Below are 12,178 nucleotides of genomic sequence, written 5' to 3'. Positions count from 1 at the left end.
TAGGTCATTTTACATAAGCTATGGACCCTATGGTGGCCTCCACCATAAGCAAGAGAAGTATTAATTTAAAGCCTTAAAGTTGAACAAACTAAAATGATTTTAAATAATGTGATTACAGGCAACTTGGAGAAAATGCATCATTTCAAGGCATACCGAAGGCCGGTCACTTGGTTCACCTTGAACGACCTTGTGTTTACAATAGGTGTCTGAAGCAAATCCTTGCCTCCTTCCACGCAAATAAATCCCAAAAATGATAATATCAATAATAAGTAGGCCAAAATGGCCAAATACTACTATTTGGCAAAATACATAGGGATCTACCACTGTTTGCGAAACTTCAGTTTGCTGTGTAACTCAAGTTTCGCAAACTCGAGTTTCATGAAAAATAGCTACTAATTTTTAATGTAACTTAAGTTCCATAAAAAATAGCACAGCAAACTTGAAAACTATTTTTTTAAAGAACTCTAGTTTTTGCAACTCAAGTTACTCGGCAAACTCGAGTTCCAAAAGAGTGGTACATTCATATATATTTCCAAAATAATAGTAGATTCCAACATATTTTGCCAAATTGTGGTATTTAGCCATTTTGGCCATAGTATGTACACATTATTTGTACTCTGCGCCAAGCTCAGTGTTAAAGTTCAATGAAGAACAATATAGTTTCAAGTTTTTAACATTTAAATAGGTGAAGCTAAGATTGTTTCAAGATTTGAATAAAATTTTGCTTTCATTTACTTTTATTATATCCGACTCCATAGAGCAACTGCTGAGAGACTATTGTCTATACATGATACCCTATAAATAACATACAAAAGGGTTGGAGAGAAATTATGTAGATGATCTCTGCACCTGCATGTGACGCTTTCTGCATGATATTTGCTTCAAAACCAGTTTAAGATGAATACATGCATGAACAACAAAGTTCATCTAAACGACGACTGAATCTCTTCCAGAGTTCTTCCTTTAGTTTCAGGAACCCAAAGTGACACAAAGACAACTGTAAAAGCAGAAACCAAGGTGTAAATCGTGAAGGTACCTGTTGTAATGAATGAATCATATCAGTAAAAACATGACACACACATATGAACATGCACACACACAAATGTATACCTCCACTATTCCAAGTCAAGAGTAAGTTTGCAGTCATTGTGATCGCCCAAGATTTTAGCCAGTTTGCCAATGTTGCTATGCTGCCAGCAAGGCCCTTAATGTTCACGGGAAGTATCTGAAATGTGCAAGTTGGGTACCCAAAAAAAAAAAGCACTTCAAAGCAAAGTGATTCATTTCAATTTTTTTTTTCTATTCTAAAAGATATACAAATAGACTTGTTATCTACAGGAAAATTCTGAGTTCATCAACCTCAATGAACATTTCAAACATTTAACTTTTGGACACAAATATTTAAAACATTTTTACCCTTCTGATGATGCAGAAAAATTAAAATATTGAGGTTCTATGAATCTATATTTTGTAGTTTAAATTAGGGAGAATCTCCCCTGGCCCCAGGGCCTAGATAAATATACAAAGACCTCCCTTATACTTCTGAAATTACAAGTATATATCCCTAGTAGAGTTGTCAGCTCAAGAGATACCATTATTCTGTCTTCATCCTCAATCCTTTACTCATCTCTATCACTGAACTCAAAAGTTCATCCAATAATCAACAACATCAAGAAAATCACCTTCACCATTTCTGGCACCTTCTACAAAACTGAAACCTTTACCTCTAATTGCAGAATTATAAACCCTATATCCAGCACAACAACCATTCCTCGTTCTTAACAATGGTAAGAAAGGTAAATAAAATTTCTGCAAATACAAGGGAGATCCTTGTATCATCAACTAAGCGAGGGAAGAGTGTAATGTTTTCTTTATTCCATCAATGAACAAAGATATTCAACTCAACTCAACTAACCTCACTCATGCCAAAGCTCATAACCGTAATTTAGTAACCAATGAATAACTAAGATAAAATATTGGGCTAATTTCAGCTATCCAAAGTATGACTAATATTAATCATCAGCACAAGTTGGCTTCCCAGTATGTGTGCACAATCTACAAGTTAGGGAAGTCTTCAAAAAGTTCCGGTGAGTAAAGGTTCCAATAAAAATTTGACAATGGAGTTGTTCATCAACTAACGCATAAAGTTCCACTATCAAACTTGTAATTTTTAGTTACTTGGCCAATAGTAGCTTATCTCTAAAAGCCCACATTTCAGTCAAAACACTATAAAGATTCCCACAATTTCTGGCAAAATCTTTTATCCAATCTCACCTTGTGTCTCTCAAGAGACCTCCTCCACCAAATTGCCTTAGATAGGGGTGTCCATGCCACCCGTAGACCTGCCCAACCCACCAAACATTATCGTACCCAACCCATCTCCACCTGATTCGATTGCTCCATTGGTTAGCTGCGGGTCTCGACCTTCAAAAACCAGACTCTAACGGGTCGATTATGGGTCTCCTCCTTCAAAACCCAAGCAAATCAGCCTGACCGAAAAGCGGAACAAATCCAGCAATTTTCTCCAATTTCGGCGGTTTTTCAAGTTTGATTCGGTAGATTTTAGAAACCAAGATATACTACATCCAATAGATATTCATCAAATCAAGTGAGTTCCTCGCTAGATTTGGCGAGATCTCACTGGATTTGACAAGATCTCGTCACTCCTTCATCTTTTTCAATGATTTTCGGCTTCACTTGAAACCGACTGCCACCAGAATCCTTACCCGAACCGACCAACCTGATACCCTTGAGGGTTGGTTATGGGTTTGGTAGTTCCTTACCCAATCTGATTGGGTAGATCATGGGTTGGGCACAAACCCAACCCAAACCAACTTGTGTACAACCCCCTTGATTAACCAATGAAGAGCCATTTGCATTTAGTTTCACCCATCCTCTTAGAAGGTAGGGGGTTTGCCAAGTAACTGCCATCCATTGTTTTGTCGAGTTAGCCTTACAAGGCCAATACATTAATAGAAAAATATTTAGCAGCTTTCTTTATGCATTGCTAATGGATGCTTTCATCAATAACCTTGATGTGAAAGATGAATGAATTTCTATGTAACCACAACTGCCATATACCCATTTAAACCACAATATTCCAAGGTTATCCATGCTCACTAGACATGCTTTTAGAGATAGAATTATATTGCAACCAATCCATAAGAAGTTTGTGAGAGTGCCTTTTTTCTTTAGCACAGCGGCCCAAGGATCCTGGGCCAAATAATTGTTCTTGGTGGACTGGGCTTGGTTCACCATAGCTAAAGGGTTGTTTAAGAACTATGTGGTGCGCAAAGCAAGTTTCCTACAACACAAATAAACTAACAAGCGAAAAAAAAATGTATTGAATTACAACGAAAACAGCAAAGAAAATGCAATGTAATCAAGAAATGCGCAAAACAATGGTTAGGGATCCTTCGATTAATGTGAAATACTTCATTAATTTTTCTTTTATTATAGTTATAGTGTGCTCACTAAGACGTGATACAAGGTTCAACTAAGCTCAAAAATTACAGACTTTGATGGCTATTCAAGCCTCCAAGACTTGTAAAGTTTGAATCCTTTTGAATCCTTTTGAATCCGAGTATGTGCTATAGTGGCTGTCTCTGGGATACCGGGAGATGTTCCTCTATTTTTCTTTGAACTTTATAGAGTTCTTTCTATAGCTCTATTATGATATCTTTTCTAAGAATCCAAAAAAATGACGATGAATGACTATCCTTCAACATGGGTTTCTTCTTCCTTTTATAGTGCGACTCTAGAGCTCCGAGGTACCAATGATTTCTCTCTTTTGCCCCTCAGAGCTCATGCTGTGTCAGTTTACTCAGGGGCTGGTCATTTCCTTCTTTCTTATAATTTCTTCCTTTTGGTGCGACCAAGCTAAAAGTCCTTAGCTGATTTTCTATTTCAAGATCCCCTCAGGTTGATGATTTTAGCTATTTGGCCCCCTTTTTTTTTCACCTTTCCAGCTTTTGGTTGCCCTCCATCCTTGTCATTTTTTCCAAACAGTTGGAATCTTTTACTATTGCCCTCCATCCTTTGCTTCATGGATTTTAAAGCCTGTTCCTTTATGGGTCTTTGGATCCCAATTCTTTGGACTTCTCACCATTTTCTTCTTTCTTTTCCTCTTTTCTTCATTACGTGAGCCCAGCTCTTTTATTTTTCTAGCTTCATTTCCCATGAAATTAGCCTAATGTGTTATTTCTTTGGGCATTGGTCTATGATTAATTTTGAACCTCAACATTTAGCCCCCGAGCTCGTGGGTTGCTTTAGGTGAGAAGTCCAAAGAATTGGGATCCAAAGACCCATAAAGGAACAGGCTTTAAAATCCATGAAGCAAAGGATGGAGGGCAATAGTAAAAGATTCCAACTGTTTGGAAAAAATGACAAGGATGGAGGGCAACCAAAAGCTGGAAAGGTGAAAAAAAAAGGGGGCCAAATAGCTAAAATCATCAACCTGAGGGGATCTTGAAATAGAAAATCAGCTAAGGACTTTTAGCTTGGTCGCACCAAAAGGAAGAAATTATAAGAAAGAAGGAAATGACCAGCCCCTGAGTAAACTGACACAGCATGAGCTCTGAGGGGCAAAAGAGAGAAATCATTGGTACCTCGGAGCTCTAAAGTCGCACTATAAAAGGAAGAAGAAACCCATGTTGAAGGATAGTCATTCATCGTCATTTTTTTGGATTCTTAGAAAAGATATCATAATAGAGCTATAGAAAGAACTCTATAAAGTTCAAAGAAAAATAGAGGAACATCTCCCAGTATCCCAGAGACAGCCACTATAGCACATACTCGGATTCAAAAGGATTCAAAAGGATTCAAAAGGATTCAAACTTTACAAGTCTTGGAGGCTTGAATAGCCATCAAAGTCTGTAATTTTTGAGCTTAGTTGAACCTTGTATCACGTCTTAGTGAGCACACTATAACTATAATAAAAGAAAAATTAATGAAGTATTTCACATTAATCGAAGGATCCCTAACCATTGTTTTGCGCATTTCTTGATTACATTGCATTTTCTTTGCTGTTTTCGTTGTAATTCAATACATTTTTTTTTCGCTTGTTAGTTTATTTGTGTTGTAGGAAACTTGCTTTGCGCACCACATAGTTCTTAAACAACCCTTTAGCTATGGTGAACCAAGCCCAGTCCACCAAGAACAATTATTTGGCCCAGGATCCTTGGGCCGCTGTGCTAAAGAAAAAAGGCACTCTCACAAACTTCTTATGGATTGGTTGCAATATAATTCTATCTCTAAAAGCATGTCTAGTGAGCATGGATAACCTTGGAATATTGTGGTTTAAATGGGTATATGGCAGTTGTGGTTACATAGAAATTCATTCATCTTTCACATCAAGGTTATTGATGAAAGCATCCATTAGCAATGCATAAAGAAAGCTGCTAAATATTTTTCTATTAATGTATTGGCCTTGTAAGGCTAACTCGACAAAACAATGGATGGCAGTTACTTGGCAAACCCCCTACCTTCTAAGAGGATGGGTGAAACTAAATGCAAATGGCTCTTCATTGGTTAATCAAGGGGGTTGTACACAAGTTGGTTTGGGTTGGGTTTGTGCCCAACCCATGATCTACCCAATCAGATTGGGTAAGGAACTACCAAACCCATAACCAACCCTCAAGGGTATCAGGTTGGTCGGTTCGGGTAAGGATTCTGGTGGCAGTCGGTTTCAAGTGAAGCCGAAAATCATTGAAAAAGATGAAGGAGTGACGAGATCTTGTCAAATCCAGTGAGATCTCGCCAAATCTAGCGAGGAACTCACTTGATTTGATGAATATCTATTGGATGTAGTATATCTTGGTTTCTAAAATCTACCGAATCAAACTTGAAAAACCGCCGAAATTGGAGAAAATTGCTGGATTTGTTCCGCTTTTCGGTCAGGCTGATTTGCTTGGGTTTTGAAGGAGGAGACCCATAATCGACCCGTTAGAGTCTGGTTTTTGAAGGTCGAGACCCGCAGCTAACCAATGGAGCAATCGAATCAGGTGGAGATGGGTTGGGTACGATAATGTTTGGTGGGTTGGGCAGGTCTACGGGTGGCATGGACACCCCTATCTAAGGCAATTTGGTGGAGGAGGTCTCTTGAGAGACACAAAGTGAGATTGGATAAAAGATTTTGCCAGAAATTGTGGGAATCTTTATAGTGTTTTGACTGAAATGTGGGCTTTTAGAGATAAGCTACTATTGGCCAAGTAACTAAAAATTACAAGTTTGATAGTGGAACTTTATGCGTTAGTTGATGAACAACTCCATTGTCAAATTTTTATTGGAACCTTTACTCACCGGAACTTTTTGAAGACTTCCCTAACTTGTAGATTGTGCACACATACTGGGAAGCCAACTTGTGCTGATGATTAATATTAGTCATACTTTGGATAGCTGAAATTAGCCCAATATTTTATCTTAGTTATTCATTGGTTACTAAATTACGGTTATGAGCTTTGGCATGAGTGAGGTTAGTTGAGTTGAGTTGAATATCTTTGTTCATTGATGGAATAAAGAAAACATTACACTCTTCCCTCGCTTAGTTGATGATACAAGGATCTCCCTTGTATTTGCAGAAATTTTATTTACCTTTCTTACCATTGTTAAGAACGAGGAATGGTTGTTGTGCTGGATATAGGGTTTATAATTCTGCAATTAGAGGTAAAGGTTTCAGTTTTGTAGAAGGTGCCAGAAATGGTGAAGGTGATTTTCTTGATGTTGTTGATTATTGGATGAACTTTTGAGTTCAGTGATAGAGATGAGTAAAGGATTGAGGATGAAGACAGAATAATGGTATCTCTTGAGCTGACAACTCTACTAGGGATATATACTTGTAATTTCAGAAGTATAAGGGAGGTCTTTGTATATTTATCTAGGCCCTGGGGCCAGGGGAGATTCTCCCTAATTTAAACTACAAAATATAGATTCATAGAACCTCAATATTTTAATTTTTCTGCATCATCAGAAGGGTAAAAATGTTTTAAATATTTGTGTCCAAAAGTTAAATGTTTGAAATGTTCATTGAGGTTGATGAACTCAGAATTTTCCTGTAGATAACAAGTCTATTTGTATATCTTTTAGAATAGAAAAAAAAAATTGAAATGAATCACTTTGCTTTGAAGTGCTTTTTTTTTTGGGTACCCAACTTGCACATTTCAGATACTTCCCGTGAACATTAAGGGCCTTGCTGGCAGCATAGCAACATTGGCAAACTGGCTAAAATCTTGGCGATCACAATGACTGCAAACTTACTCTTGACTTGGAATAGTGAGGTATACATTTGTGTGTGTGCATGTTCATATGTGTGTGTCATGTTTTTACTGATATGATTCATTCATTACAACAGGTACCTTCACGATTTACACCTTGGTTTCTGCTTTTACAGTTGTCTTTGTGTCACTTTGGGTTCCTGAAACTAAAGGAAGAACTCTGGAAGAGATTCAGTCGTCGTTTAGATGAACTTTGTTGTTCATGCATGTATTCATCTTAAACTGGTTTTGAAGCAAATATCATGCAGAAAGCGTCACATGCAGGTGCAGAGATCATCTACATAATTTCTCTCCAACCCTTTTGTATGTTATTTATAGGGTAACATGTATAGACAATAGTCTCTCAGCAGTTGCTCTATGGAGTCGGATATAATAAAAGTAAATGAAAGCAAAATTTTATTCAAATCTTGAAACAATCTTAGCTTCACCTATTTAAATGTTAAAAACTTGAAACTATATTGTTCTTCATTGAACTTTAACACTGAGCTTGGCGCAGAGTACAAATAATGTGTACATACTATGGCCAAAATGGCTAAATACCACAATTTGGCAAAATATGTTGGAATCTACTATTATTTTGGAAATATATATGAATGTACCACTCTTTTGGAACTCGAGTTTGCCGGGTAACTTGAGTTGCAAAAACTAGAGTTCTTTAAAAAAATAGTTTTCAAGTTTGCTGTGCTATTTTTTATGGAACTTAAGTTACATTAAAAATTAGTAGCTATTTTTCATGAAACTCGAGTTTGCGAAACTTGAGTTACACAGCAAACTCAAGTTTCGCAAACAGTGGTAGATCCCTATGTATTTTGCCAAATAGTAGTATTTGGCCATTTTGGCCTACTTATTATTGATATTATCATTTTTGGGATTTATTTGCGTGGAAGGAGGCAAGGATTTGCTTCAGACACCTATTGTAAACACAAGGTCGTTCAAGGTGAACCAAGTGACCGGCCTTCGGTATGCCTTGAAATGATGCATTTTCTCCAAGTTGCCTGTAATCACATTATTTAAAATCATTTTAGTTTGTTCAACTTTAAGGCTTTAAATTAATACTTCTCTTGCTTATGGTGGAGGCCACCATAGGGTCCATAGCTTATGTAAAATGACCTAGTAATGGGGTAATTAGATGCATCAATAAAAACCCAAGAATTTATCTACTCATATAGGAGTCCTCCGTCCTCACTCTTCCATAGTAAATCCACACCCCTTGTGAGAGGAGGAAGGACTCGTCATATGAGTGAATTTTCTCAAATAGGCCTGCTATGTAAATAGCCCAAATTAGCATCGTGATCTCAATAAGGAGTTATTAGACCTACCTTTTCATGTTTTGCGCAAGCTCCAGGTTGAAAATCTGATCATTCTCACCCCATAAGAGATGTATCTTCTGCAAAAATATGCAAGTGCTACAAGGCTATAATTTCTGGAAAAAAAAAATGCAAGTACATATAAACATTAGATCTAAAACAAAATGCGGATTACCTGTGGAAATTTGGGAACCTTGGTATCCTTGTTGCTAATGACTAAGCCTTCTAGGAGTTCACCTCTCTCCTTTCTGTTGGTGAACATCACCTATAATTGCTCTAGGACTCCAGTTAGTACCAGCCACAAGAATTATTATGAATAATGCTAATGTCCATTGAAAATGTGTTATAGAAAGAGCCACTAGTGCATATAATGCTTATATCAATGCTAATGTTCACTTCATCTAGTCCTCCAATTTGATGTCAGAGTTATATAGTTAGTCCACTAAAGTTCTGTTATTATTCTAGAGTCTTCATCAAATTGGATGCTTACTGTAATTTCGTTCATGATTTTATTATTATTTTTTGATAAACCATGATTTTATTATTATGTCATACATACTTTATAGTTTATCCACGACATTTATTCATTAACTTTGGATAAAATACACTATTCAATTGCTGTTGCCAATATAATAAACATATCTTTTTTTAAGAAAATTTTTTGCTCCACATTAATTTGAAGGAACTTCCTTCAAAGTTCAAACTGCTAAGTGGTGATTGAGAAGATTAACAATGGCACCACGCACGTGGAAACCAGGGAGCTCAAAAGTCTCTATATTTTATTCTATACCCTTTGGAAATTCATAAGAAGTCCCTTTTATTAAAATGCACTCCCCAACCCCAGCCCAAAAGTTTCGAATAAATTTCATACTTCTTTAAAATTCGATAATATTCATTTGAATATAGAGTCCCTTTAATAAAAATATTATGTGACCTCCTTTTTTGTCAAAAAATAAAATGAGCCTCCTATTTCCAACTAGAATTACTTAAATGAAGAAAGGAAGTCAACACAGCATGCATTTAAATTCCTAGTCAATTATAGCAATAGCTTTTACCTCCAATCAGTTATCAACATTTATCCATTAAAAAAGATTAGAATTCATAGATAATATTATATTAGTAAGTAACAAGATACTTTTCATTCTAGAGAAAATTTATTTTACGGTTAAAATTTTATTTCTTAAATCTAATGGTGTACAAATATTGCATTATTAAAAATTTTAAATGATATAACATTAGATATATTTTTAAATTTTTAACTTGAATGGTCCTTTTTTTTTTTTTTTTTTTTTTGAGAATGCTTAACTTGAATGGTTGAACCATCAAATGAATCCATTTTATATGGAGAGCATCTTAATTCATCCAACTTAAAACTTTAAATTGTTTTTTCAATTCATATTCTTCTAAAATAATATTTTATTACTTTAATAAATTTAATTAATTTTAAAAAAGAATCAAAACAATGATTTGGTGCACTTGTTCAAAACAGTAAAATAAACTCTCCTACATATTTGACTATTATATATTGCTCTTTTATTAATTGAGTTCGAGATAATTATACAAAATAATGAAATAAATGTTATTTTATTTTATGAAAGAACAACATTCTTGAAACTATTAGTTCCAAATTATGAAGATTCTATACATTAATATAGAATTGAAAATTATTCTAAATATATCTAGTCTTCTAATTAAATTGATTACGAACTTATAGTTTAGAAAATGATATCGGGTCTAACTGAAGTGGTTAATAGATTGCTGTGCAAGGATGCTAGTTGAACCTAATTATCATTGTAGTTCATTCACAAAAAGTATGTGAATTGATTACCACTAAAAATGAGATAACACAATGCCAAAACGTAAGAGCATTCACATCAGGTGTTCTATAAATATATCATTTTGACACATCAAAAAATCTACTTTATTATTTTAACACATTATTTTACAATTCACCATTTATCACGTCTTCTATTTTTCAATTCTATATATTAAAATAATATATAAAAATATTATTAAAAAAACCATCAATATAAAAAAAAATACAAAATAAAAACCCACTCCCATACACAAACACAAGCACAGAACTGTAACAAACCCACCACCATACACAAGTATAGCTTGTCGCCGCCACCACCCACAGTCATAGGTATAACCACCAACAACAATCCACTAGCCGCCATCACCACCCAATACTACTTAAAAAAAAATCCCCAAAATCAACACAAAACTCTAAAAAAAAAAAAAAAATGAAGAGATGAATCAACTCCATTCATATAACCCAAATCACATGGAACCAACCCAACTCTACCACCACCCACAATCTCATGGAATCCACAACCAAAAAAAAAAAAAAAAAAACATGCGATCTCCATCAGTCGACCTCATTAGTGAGGCCAAACTCCACGATGACAACCGATCTCAATGACAACAGTAAAAAAAAAAAAAAAAAAAGACAGAGAGGTGTAGAGAAAGTGACAGAAAGAAAAAAGAAAAAAAAGAGGAAAACAAAAAGAGAGGTGAAGATTTTGGAGAAGAGAGAGAAAATGAATAAATTTTTTTTAGCATTTTCATCCGTACACAAAAATAGAACGGTACTGTTCATGTGTGCAAAAAATTATACCATTTAGAATCTATTATGGAAAGAATTTTTTGGTATTTGATATGTCAAATGTCAAATATTTAACATTTGGTACACATAATGAAAATGCTCTAATGGAACTACATGCTATATTTGCCATACATATGACAGTAACGGTGAAAGCAACCAAACCTCAAGGAAGTCTTTGTGAAGGCGATCTGGGAACCACAGCTTTTTGTGAGCAGCAACAGAGAGAAGAGCTTTCAAACCCTTAACAGATGTAGGCAACAACAGCTCCGAAGAAGAAGAGAACCCAAGGCCTTGCAGCGTGGTTTGACTGATTGAGTCAGTCATGGCTATGATGGACCCAGACACCACCATGGACTCAACCAAGTCTGCGTGCTGCTCAGCCATTTTGAACGCTACCATCCCACCATAGCTAAACCCAACCACAGTGCACCTCTCCACCCCAAGCTTCCTTAACCCCGTAACCAAACACTCCGCTTGGAAACTCGGCGACCTGTCGGTTTTGTCAGTGATAGAGCCACCGAAGAAGAGGAGGTCCGGTATGTAAACTGAGTATGTTTTGGACAAAGCACCAACTTGGAACTGCCATGTCACAATGCCCTCAGAAGCGAACCCGTGGACTAGAACCACCACAGGTTTGTTTGGTTTAGCTGGGGGTTCAGGCTTTTCACCCTTTTTTTTGGGTTTCTTGAGTGTCTCTACTGGGACCCAGAAGCTCATGACTGTGCCTGGCTCGATCTCCACAGTGTAGGGTTGCACACCAGCCATCTTCATTAGCCCATGCAACAAGGGTCTCTGTGCAGCCACAAGGTTCACCATGTCTACCTTGCTAGCTTGCTCTCTCGATCTGTCTTTCACTGTTTTTGGTAGTGCCTTATTGTTTTCTTTTCTCTCTTGCGCAATTGAGTGACATATAAAGGCAAGAAATTGGGAGAGGGTTTGGTGCAGGGTTGTTATCAGTAATTAAAATTGACCTTTTTATGGATTGGAAATTT

At 36.1% G+C, this 12,178-nt stretch overlaps 2 protein-coding genes across 2 annotated transcripts in view; one reads left to right on the top strand and one right to left on the bottom strand.

Annotated features, from left to right (window-relative positions):
• LOC111998795 (sugar transporter ERD6-like 6) overlaps positions 1-7,687 on the top strand; it is a 38,360-nt gene extending 30,673 nt beyond the window's left edge. Inside the window, exon 18 of the mRNA XM_065766545.1 lies at positions 7,349-7,687. Coding sequence (XP_065622617.1) covers positions 7,349-7,461 — 113 coding nt within the window. The 3' untranslated portion in view covers positions 7,462-7,687. The remainder of the gene's footprint in view (positions 1-7,348) is intronic.
• On the bottom strand, positions 7,645-12,178 carry LOC111998792 (uncharacterized). Its single transcript, XM_024030898.2, has 4 exons — positions 11,349-12,178; positions 8,754-8,843; positions 8,591-8,658; positions 7,645-8,266 (listed from the first exon to the last, which is right to left on the bottom strand). The coding sequence occupies exons 1-4, from the start codon at positions 12,000-12,002 to the stop codon at positions 8,131-8,133; spliced, it is 948 nt and encodes a 315-aa protein (XP_023886666.2). The 5' UTR covers positions 12,003-12,178; the 3' UTR covers positions 7,645-8,130.

The sequence above is a fragment of the Quercus suber genome, unplaced genomic scaffold (assembly GCF_002906115.3).
Source record: "Quercus suber isolate HL8 unplaced genomic scaffold, Cork oak 2.0 scaffold_716, whole genome shotgun sequence".
Lineage (NCBI taxonomy): Eukaryota > Viridiplantae > Streptophyta > Magnoliopsida > Fagales > Fagaceae > Quercus > Quercus suber.
Note: the sequence above shows the minus strand (reverse complement) of the source record. Positions and strands in the feature narration are given on the sequence as shown.

Bases quoted from the DNA above. Each gene is read 5' to 3' on its own strand.
- LOC111998792 (XM_024030898.2), bottom strand. From the start codon at position 12,002: ATGGTGAACCTTGTGGCTGCACAGAGACCCTTGTTGCATGGGCTAATG. The intron at 8,659-8,753 runs GTAATCCGCATT...ATATTTTTGCAG, and splicing joins AGGTTCCCAAATTTCCACAG to AAGATACATCTCTTATGGGG. The intron at 8,267-8,590 runs GTAGGTCTAATA...ATGTGATTACAG, and splicing joins CTTGCGCAAAACATGAAAAG to GCAACTTGGAGAAAATGCAT.